This window comes from Chiloscyllium plagiosum, chromosome 19 (assembly GCF_004010195.1).
Source record: "Chiloscyllium plagiosum isolate BGI_BamShark_2017 chromosome 19, ASM401019v2, whole genome shotgun sequence".
Lineage (NCBI taxonomy): Eukaryota > Metazoa > Chordata > Chondrichthyes > Orectolobiformes > Hemiscylliidae > Chiloscyllium > Chiloscyllium plagiosum.
In genome coordinates, this window is record NC_057728.1 from 24,883,909 (window position 1) to 24,893,800 (window position 9,892).

Here is a 9,892-nt window from a genome sequence, read left to right on the forward strand (position 1 = left end):
GGGGGCCAGTGGGGTTCTGTCCTGGTGGCGGTTGGAGGGGCGGGGTTCAAGGGCGGAGGAGCGGGAAGTGGGAGAGATGCGGTGGAGGGCATCGTCGACCACGTTGTGGGGGAAATTGCGGTCCTTGAAGAAGGAGGGCATCTGGGTTGTACGTTTTTGGAACTGGTGTTCCTGGGAGCAGATGCGGTGGAGTCGAAGGAATTGGGAGAATGGGATGGCGTTTTTACAGGGGGCAGGGTGGGAGGAGGTGTAGTCTAGGTAGCTGTGGGAGTCGGTCGGTTTGTAGGAGATGTCCGTGTTGATATGGTCGCCTGAGATAGAAATAGAAAGGTCGAGGAAGGGGAGGGAGGAATCTGAGACTGTCCAGGTGAATTTGAGGTCGGGGTGGAAGGTGTTGGTGAAGTGGATGAACTGTTCAACCTCCTCGTGGGAGCACGAGGCGGCATCTGCAATAAATTGCTCCTAAATGGCAAGTATTGGAGACTATTCAGTCCCTCTATCCACTTTGTCATTCCACTAGATCACTGCTGATCTGATTTTGACCTCAACTCCACATTCTCATTTATCCTTGACAATTACTGACTCCCTTGAATTCTACTCAGCTCTTCTGACAATCCTCCTTGTCTCTTAATTGTAGTTTTTCTTCCCTCTTAAGCTTATTCTACTTTCTTGCTTCCCTGCACTGCTAACCCCAGTGTACTTCCATCCTCCAACCAACTCTATTAGACCAATTCATTTTTCATATAATGTTGCAATTTCAATCATCAGCCTGAATGTTCCCTGATTACTATATTAAAAATGAAGATGTGAATTTTGCTACACAATATGGATTAGATGCACTGAACAAAAAGTATAAACACTGATGGGATGAGATGGGTCTAAATGGGGATCGGGAGCAGAATGTGGGCACTCATGTGAAGCACAAATACCAGCATTAATCAGTCAGCCAAATGGACAATTTCTATGCTGTAAATTTTGTTTAATTTTGAGTTTTGAAACTCAAGTTTTGATTATTTTTGAGTGTGGGAGTACAAAAGATAATAGTCAATGGATTTAACACATTTTATTAATGCTGAAGCCTTACCTGTGACAGAAAAGCATCATACATTTTGCAAGCCTCATTGCTGGTTGTGGAAAGGGGCAGACCAATATCCTGCCAGGCCTGGGAACAAATCAAAGTAAGACATTACTAAATCAATTTTACTGCAAATATGAAGCGAAACTGTTTTGCAAAATAGGCAAAACTAAACATTGAGATGTCTGTGTACACAACAGTCGGCACCTGGAACAAATACAGAAAATACCAGAACCAGTCAACAGATCAGGCAACACATGTGGGAAAAAGGGAGTTAATATTTCAGGTCAATGACTCTTCATCAAACTGGTGAAAGATAGAAATATAATACTATTTTATTTATTCATGGAATGTGGCTAGGCCTCCTTTGAGCTAGTGAAGAAGGGGAGGGGAAAGATAAACTAAAGGAGAGGCCAGTGATAGGGTGAAGTGCAGCAGAGATTAAATTACAAAAAGTTCAATGATACAAAAGCCTATAGGACTTGTGATGGATAATGTAAAGAAACAAATATTATATCCACGTGATGTGTGAATGTTTCATAACAGCCACCCACATGCAATGGGAAAGCAATAAAGAAAAAGAGGAAACTGAACCAAAAACCAATAAACTTACTGGGGGCAGAGGCAATGATTTAAAATTGTTGAATGCAGTGTTAAGTCCAGAAGGATGTAGAGTGTCGAGCCAAAAGATAATGTACTGTTCATCAAGTTGATGATGACCTTCATTGGAACATTGTATCAGTCAAAGATTGAAAGGTTTGAATGGGAACAATTTGGTTTAAATGAGGATTTTATATAGTATACATTTTAGTTTAAAATTTAGTTATTCTGGTATTTTAAGAAACTCTTTACAAACACATGTATTCTGCCAGCCAATCAAGGCCAAGACACCATTTCATGAATAACGCAAACACAATTTTAATTACCCCACATTTAATGCCATTCACCAAGCAAATTATAAATAGCAAAAGCCAGCAAAAGTATCAGAAGGCGCATTGAAATTTTGCAGTGATTAAAGAATAAGTGATTAGTAATCATTGGTGAAGGAAGACCGATTTCTTACATTCTTCTGATATCCTTGTACTAACTGTCAATGTTTAAAAGTGGAATAATAAATATGGTGTGGAAAATGGTGAGGCAAGATACATCCTAAATCTTATAAGTTAATCGAGTCCTTGGGTTTTAAACTGCAGAATTTATGAGTAACAGCTTATTCTTTTAAGATAAGAAGCACATTATGACACACCTCATTGACATCTGTTTAAAGCAACATCTGCAAATAGAACATCAAACTTTGAAAACAGAACATAGAATATTACAGCACAGCAACAGGCCCTTCGGCCTACCATGTCTGTGCTGACCATGGTGTCATTCTAAATTAATCCCATCTGCCTGCACATTGTCCATTTATCTCTTTTCCCTAGTAATCATGTGTCTGCCTAAATGCCTCTTTAATGCTGTTATCTTATCCGCTTCTGCCACCTCCCCTGACAGCATGTTTCAGGTGCCTACTACCCTCTGAGTGAAAATCTTGCTTCAAACATCTCTTCTGAATTTGTCTCCCTCACCTTAACCACATGTCATCAGTATTTGACATTTCCACCCTGGGAAGAAGACTCGGACTATCCACCCTATCAATGCCTCTCATAATTTTATATACTTCTACCCAGTTGCCCCTCGGCCTATCTATCAAAAACAAATCCAAGTTTGTCCAATCTCTTCTTATAGCTAATACATTCCAATCCAGTTGACATCCTGATAATCTTCTTATGCATCCTCTCCACATCCTTCTTATAGGCTGGCGACCAGAACTGCACTTAGTACTCCAAATGTGGCATAACTTAAGTTTTATAAAGCTATGACATGACTTGCCAATTTTTATACTCAAAGCCCTGACCGCTAAAGGCAAGCATGCCTTACGCCTTCCTTAACATCTTATCCAGGAGGAGAAAGTGAGGTCTGCAGACGCTGGAGATCAAAGCTGAAACTTTATTGCTGGAACAGCACAGCAGGTCAGGCAGAATCTAGGGATGCTGCCTACTTTTTATCTTCTACCTTTTATCTTCTCCTGCTGAACACTCTCTGCTCATTCCTGAAGAAGGGCATGTGCCCGAAACGTCGAATCTTCTGTTCCCTAGATGCTGCCTGACCTGCTGTGCTGTTCCAGCAATAAAGTTTCAGCTTAACATCTTATCCACTTGTGTTTCCACTTTCTGTATATTAGTATTGCTTATGGTCCTGCCATTTACTTTATATTTTCCTGTTGTATTTGGCCTTCCAAAATGCATCATCTCACACCTATTCAGATTAAACTTCAGGTGGCAAGGGTGCAAAATGGACTCTGAGTGAGGGATTTCAATGTCCACCATCAAGAGTGGCTTGACAGCAGCATTACTGATTGAAGTGGTTGGGTCCTAAAGGATATAACTGCTAGACTGGGTTTGCGGCAGATGGCAAAGGAACCAACAAGATGATAAATGATACCTGACCTCATCCTTACTAATCTGCTGGCTGCAGTAGAATCTGTCCATGACAGTATAGGTATAATTGACACCACACTGTCCTTGTGGAGATGAAGTCCTGCCTTCACATTGAGAATAACTTCCATCGTGTTGTAAGCCACTATCACCGTGCTAAATGGGACAGACTTTGAACCTATCTAGCAGCTCAAGACTGGGCATCCAAGAGGCTGTGTGAACCATCAATAGCAGCACTCCAGCATAATCTACAACCTTGTAGCTTGGCATATCCCCCACTCAACAATTACTATCAAGCCAGGGGGTCAACCCTGGTTCAATGGAGAGTGCAGGAGGGCATGCCAGGAGCAGCATGAGACATACCTAAAAATGAGGTGTCAACCTGGTGAAGCCACCAAACAGGACTGCTTGCATGCCAAACAGCAAGTGATAGACAGAGCTAAGCAATCCCACAATCAACGGATCAGATCTAAGCTCTGCAGTCTTCCACATTCTAGATTAGTGGTGCTGGAAGAGCACAGCAGTTCAGGCAGCATCCAAGGAGCTTCGAAATCGATGTTTCGGGCAAAAGGTCTTCCACATTCAGTTGTGAATGGTAGTGGACAATTAAATAACTCACTGGAGGAGGAGGCTCCACAAATATTCCCATCCTCAATGATGGAGGAGCCCAGCACATCAGTGCAAAAGATAAGGCTGATGTATTCACAACAATCTTCAGTCAGAAGTGCCAAGTGGATGATCCTTCTCCGGCTCCCCCAGTGGTCCCCAGTATCACAGATACCAGTCTCCAGCCAATTCGATTCACTCCACGTGATATCAAGAAACAGCTGGAGGTACTGGATACTGCAAAGGCAATGGGCCCTGATAGCATTCCGGCAATAGTACTGAAGATGTGTGCTCCTGAGCTTGCCACTCTCCTGACCAAGCTCATCCAGTGCAGTTATAACACTGGCATCTAACCGACAATGTGGAAAATTGCCTAGATATGTCCTGTACACAAAAAGCAGGACAAATCTCTGGAAGTTGCCATCCAGGTTGATAGGGTTGTTAGGAAGGCATATGGTGTGTTAGATTTTAATAGTAGAGGGCTTAAGTTTCAGAGCCACAAGGTCATGCTGCAGCTGTACAAAACTCTGGTGCAGCCGCACTCGGAGTATTGCATACAGTGCTGGTCACTGCGTTTTGGAAGGATGTGGAAGCTTTGGAAAGGGTTCAGAGGTGATTTACTAGGATGTTGCCTCGTATGGAGGAAAGGTTGAGGGACTTGTGGCTGTTTTCATTAGAGAGAAGGTTGAGAGGTGAATTAATTGAGACATATAAAATAATTAGAGGGTTAGATACGGTGGACATTCAGAGCCTTTTTCCTCAGATGGTGATGGCTAGCATGAGGGGACATAGCTTTAAATTGAGGGGTGATCGATATAGAACAGATGTCAGAGGTGATTTCTTTACTCAGAGGTGAGTAGGGATGTGCAATATCCTGCCTGCAACTGTAGTAAGAAAAATCCAACTTTAAGAGCATTTAATTGGTCATTGGATAAACATATGGATGAAAATGGAATAGTTTAGGATAGATAGATTTCAGATTGGCTCCACAGGTCAGTGCAACATCGAAGGCCGAAAGGCCTGTATTGTGCTGTAATGTTCCATGTTCCACATTCTAAATCCAATCCGGCCTATTACCTCCCAATCAGTCTAGTGATGGAAGGAGTCATCAACAGGGCTATCAAGCAGCACCTGCTCAGGGAACAACCTGCTCAGTGATGCCCAGGGTCACTCAGCTCCTGATCTCATTACAGCCTTGGTTCAAACATGGTCAAAACAGCTGAATTCCAGAGGTGAAGTGAAAGTGACAGCCCTTGACATCAAGGCCGCATTTAACCGAGTATGGCATCAAGGAGCCCTGACAATACTGGAATCAATGAGTATCGGGGCAAACACTCCACTGGTTAGAGTCATACCTGGCACAAAGGAAGATAGTTGTGGTTGTGGAGGGTCAGTCATCTCAGCTCCAGGCTATCTCTGCAGGAGTCCCTCAGGGTAGTGTCCTAGGCCAAACAATCATCAGCTGCTTCATCAATGACCTTCTCTCTGTCATAAGGTCAGAAGTGGGTATGTTCACCGATGCTTCATTGTTCAGCACCATTTGCGACTCCTCAGATACTGAAACAGTCCATGCTCAAATGCAACAAGATATGGACAATATCCAGGCTTGGGCTGATAAGTGGCAAGAAACATCTGCGCCACAAAAATGCCAGATAATGACCATCACCAATAAGAGACAATCTAGCTACCACCCCATGACATTCAACAGTATTACCATCACTGAATTCCCCACTGTCAACATCCTTGGGGTTGCCATTGACCAGAAACTCAACTGGACTCACCACATAGACATAGTGGCTACAACAGCAGGTCAGAGACCAGGGATGCTGCGGCAAGTAACCCACCTCCTGACACCCCAAAATCTATCCACCATGGACAAGGCACAAGTCAGGAGTGTGATGGAATACACCCCACTTGCCCAGATGGGTGCAGCTCCAACAACACTCAAGAAGCTTGACACCATCCAGGACAAAGCAACTCACTTGGTTGGCACCACATCTACAAACATTCAATCGCTCCACCACCAGCGTTCAGTAGCAGCAGTATGTACGATCTACAAGATGCACTGCAGAAATTCACCAAAGATCCTTGGACAGCACCTTCCAAACCCACAACCAGTTCCACCTAAAAGGACTAGGGCAGCAGGCACTTTGGATAGCCCATCCCTATTTGCACCTTCTCAAGGGCAAATAGGGATGGGCTATCAATGCTGACCAGCCAGTGATGCCCCAGTCCCAAACTGAATTTAAATAAATTTATCTCGGGACTGTGATTTGAAAGAATGTCTGGGATTTGCATGTTAATTACTCAAAGCCTGTATCCCCATTCTAAGTCATTAAAAACCTAACAGCGACCTAGGTTTGTTCAATATTTCGAATCAGTTGTATGACACTTTGATCTTTTACTATAAATTCTGTGTCCTATGATCCTGCCCCACTAGCTACCAGACGAAGGAGCAAGCACTCTGAAAACTTGTACTTCCAAATAAACCTGGTGCTGTGTGATTTTTAGCTTTGTAAATAAGATTACTCTTCCCATCATTAGTTGGTGTTATTTTTCAGGAACTTAGTGCATGATAAATAAGAACACAGAGCAGAGACCTAAATAGTGAAACTATGGGCGTGGTTACCTTCTCATGGCCAGCGGTTCTCTATAGTTTTTGCTTCTGAGATGTCCCATGTTACAAAAAGTTCACAGGCCACCCCCGACACAACACAACTATTTTTAAAAAAATTAATAGATTGCATTTTTGATGAAAAGAATGATGCTTGATTCACTTATTTGGGGGTTCTACACATTGCAAAGTATAAGAAGAATTATTTTAGAAGGGACAAGCTCAGAATATCACAGACTATAGACAATATGAGAAAACATATATCCATAAATGGGCAGATGACAATGCTGACCATCCAGCTTAAAGTTCAATCTTCAGAAAGTCCTTAGAATTGACCGGAATGGAAGGTTAACAGGAAAATGAGTTAATGAGCCATGGGGTATCTTCAAAGAGGTGATCTGGGTACAGTCACACCATATTTGCTCAAATGGGAAATGTAATATCAAACAGATCCAGAGTTTCCTGAATGATAAAGAAGATAGATATTAAGGTGAAGAAGAAAAAGTGTGCTTTTGACAGCATATGAGAGAGGGTCTGTGTGAGTGTGTGTGTCTGTAGGAGAGTGTGTGTGTGTGTGGCTGATAACCAAGGTCGGTACCCATGAGGATGGCCTCAACCTGGACATTGGATTCATGTCACACCACAGGTGACCCTGTTGCACTATACACACACACAGACAGACGGACACATACAGACACTCCCACACACGCCCTCTCACAGACTTATACCCCTTTACACTCACATACACACTTTCTCACAGACATTCATAACCCCCCTGCGCCCACACACACACACACATATACATATAAGTTTGTGGGGTGAATTTGTACTGGCAGAATTACATTTTACTTTGCTCAAAAACTGCATGAATCCATGTAAGATTCTGTAAATCCATTTTTTAGATTAGAATCAGTCTGATCATTGTGGCACAGACAGCCTCACAGGGAGCTTAGCCCTTCAATACATTATCTGGGCTGACATGACACCAATTGTTAAAGTTCACTTGGAAATGTAACATTTTCTTAAAAAATTGTGATTTACATTTGAAAGAACTGATATTGACATGGTCATTCTAAAAGATGAGAGACTTAACAAACAATTCAGGTCTTTTTCAATATATAATTTCAGTTACATCACACTGGAAGCTTTTCCTATAAATTCTGCGTCTTCCAATCTTATTCTCCACAACTACCTGATGAAAGACCAGTGCTCCGAAAGCTAGTACTTCCAAATAAACCTGTTGGACTATAACCTGGTGTTGTGTGATTTTTCTATATTAGTGATCTGGGTCTTGGTATGCAGGGGGAATTGTAGGAGCAGAAGGACTGAAGTGTATTTGCACAGATCACTGAAAGTAGCAGGACAGGTAGAGAAAGTAGCAAGTAAACACACAGTATTTATTGTTTTATTAAAATGAGTGTGGAGTAGAAAAACAAGGGGAGGATGTTGAAACTGTATATGACATTTGTTAGATCTCAGCTGGAATATTCTGGACAGTTTCAGTTACAACATTTTAAGAGCTGTGGGCAACGAGTTCATAGAGAGAAGGAAATGTCCTGCAAATCATACAAACTACAGAGTTTGTGCAAAAGACATGCAGAATAATGAACCAAGACAGTAAATACATTATCAGAGCCAGAACAACAGGGAAGAAGTTTTGAACTGAACAATGTCTGAGAGTGAATTTACTGGTCTGAATTGTAAATGGGGAAAATGTTAACCATTTTGATATCCTATCTAAAATAATTTATTTCAATGGAATGATCCACCATAACACATTCGATTTGTTTAACTTGACTAGAAACTTTCCACGACCACTTCTCCACTATTCTTTACAAATGATATTCAGAGCTCCCATGTAAAAGGCTCATAAAGCAAGAAAAGTAAAACAGGTGAAATATTGTCCCAAAACCTTAGTTCAGCTTTTACGTATACACTGATTACAAATCAACCTGCTTTGACTTTGATCATCATAAGCCACTATCTCAAGCTACTTTTCTGACAATGAGATCTTTCAGCAGATCAAAACTACTGAAACCATTTTCTTTCCAGATCAGAGGTCAGCAATCTACAGCTTTGAAGCTGCATGCAATTCATGAAGGATTCAAGTGCAGCTCCTGACTTAGAGCAATCAGATCCAAGTGCTCATTGATTTGATTTATTATGTGTACCTAAGCAGAGCGAAAGTTCTGTTTCTCATGCAGTACAGACAGATCATAACATAGAAAGATCACTGGGTGATTGAACAGAACAAAAAATATTTTGTGTCACAACACAAAAAAGAACAGAGGGAGACAATATTTTCTCAGTTTTCATTGACAACTTAAATGTAAGACAAGTGATTTGGGACTCTTTTGAAACAAAAACACAAATGCTGTATCACTATGTTATATCATTCCATTGTAGAATTATTCACTAAGAAATACTTTATGCCAAATATTCCTCTTGATTCATAAATTTGAACACAAATTCATAACTTTGCCCCCACTTTGTTATTCATTATTATTAGCATTTGACCAACAGCATTGTGGCTCTTAAATTTAACAAAAATGCAATATCTTTTTTTTAAAAAAGCTTAATATTGATATTGCCAAACTCTGTGCTGTGCCGCATCCTTTCCCGCTGTTACAATTATCTTAGACAGATAAGAAAATAATGTTTGACTATGGCAAATCGCCAGCAACATAAACAGAACACATTTAAATGGTTGACTATGTCCCGGCAAAGGTATTTAAGTTACAGTACTACATGCAGATTTCAGATTTGGCTTCAAATAGCTCCTTTACTGCTATTCTCTTTGTGAACGTTCCGCTGCTTATTCAGAAGACGTCAACACTTTTCCGTCCAAAACTCAGATTTTTAACAGGCGTTTCCTGTGTTCACTGAATGTTGTAAAACACATCTGACCCTAAAATATGGTGCGGCCTTCTAAACTATTGTAGCCTTCTTTCCAAGCAGTTTGTAGCTTTCTCTTCAATTTACCTTGCAGTCCCTTAGATTGGAATGCACCATCTTCTGTTCTCAATTGACTTGTTCGATTTCCTTGTAGGAGTGTGCTTTACCACGATCTACCAGCTGCTCTCAGCTCCGAGCAAACCGAAGAGTGTGAAAGAAGTCTGG

General features: G+C 41.4%; 1 protein-coding gene across 1 annotated transcript in view; it reads right to left on the reverse strand.

The window, feature by feature from the left end:
• The window catches only part of ttc38 (tetratricopeptide repeat domain 38), a 46,127-nt gene extending 36,235 nt beyond the window's left edge, over positions 1–9,892 (reverse strand). The window contains exons 1-2 of the mRNA XM_043709353.1: positions 9,755–9,892; positions 1,085–1,162 (exon numbers count right to left, since the gene is read on the reverse strand). Of these exons, the coding sequence (XP_043565288.1) occupies positions 1,085–1,162; positions 9,755–9,784 (108 nt within the window). The 5' untranslated portion in view covers positions 9,785–9,892. The remainder of the gene's footprint in view (positions 1–1,084; positions 1,163–9,754) is intronic.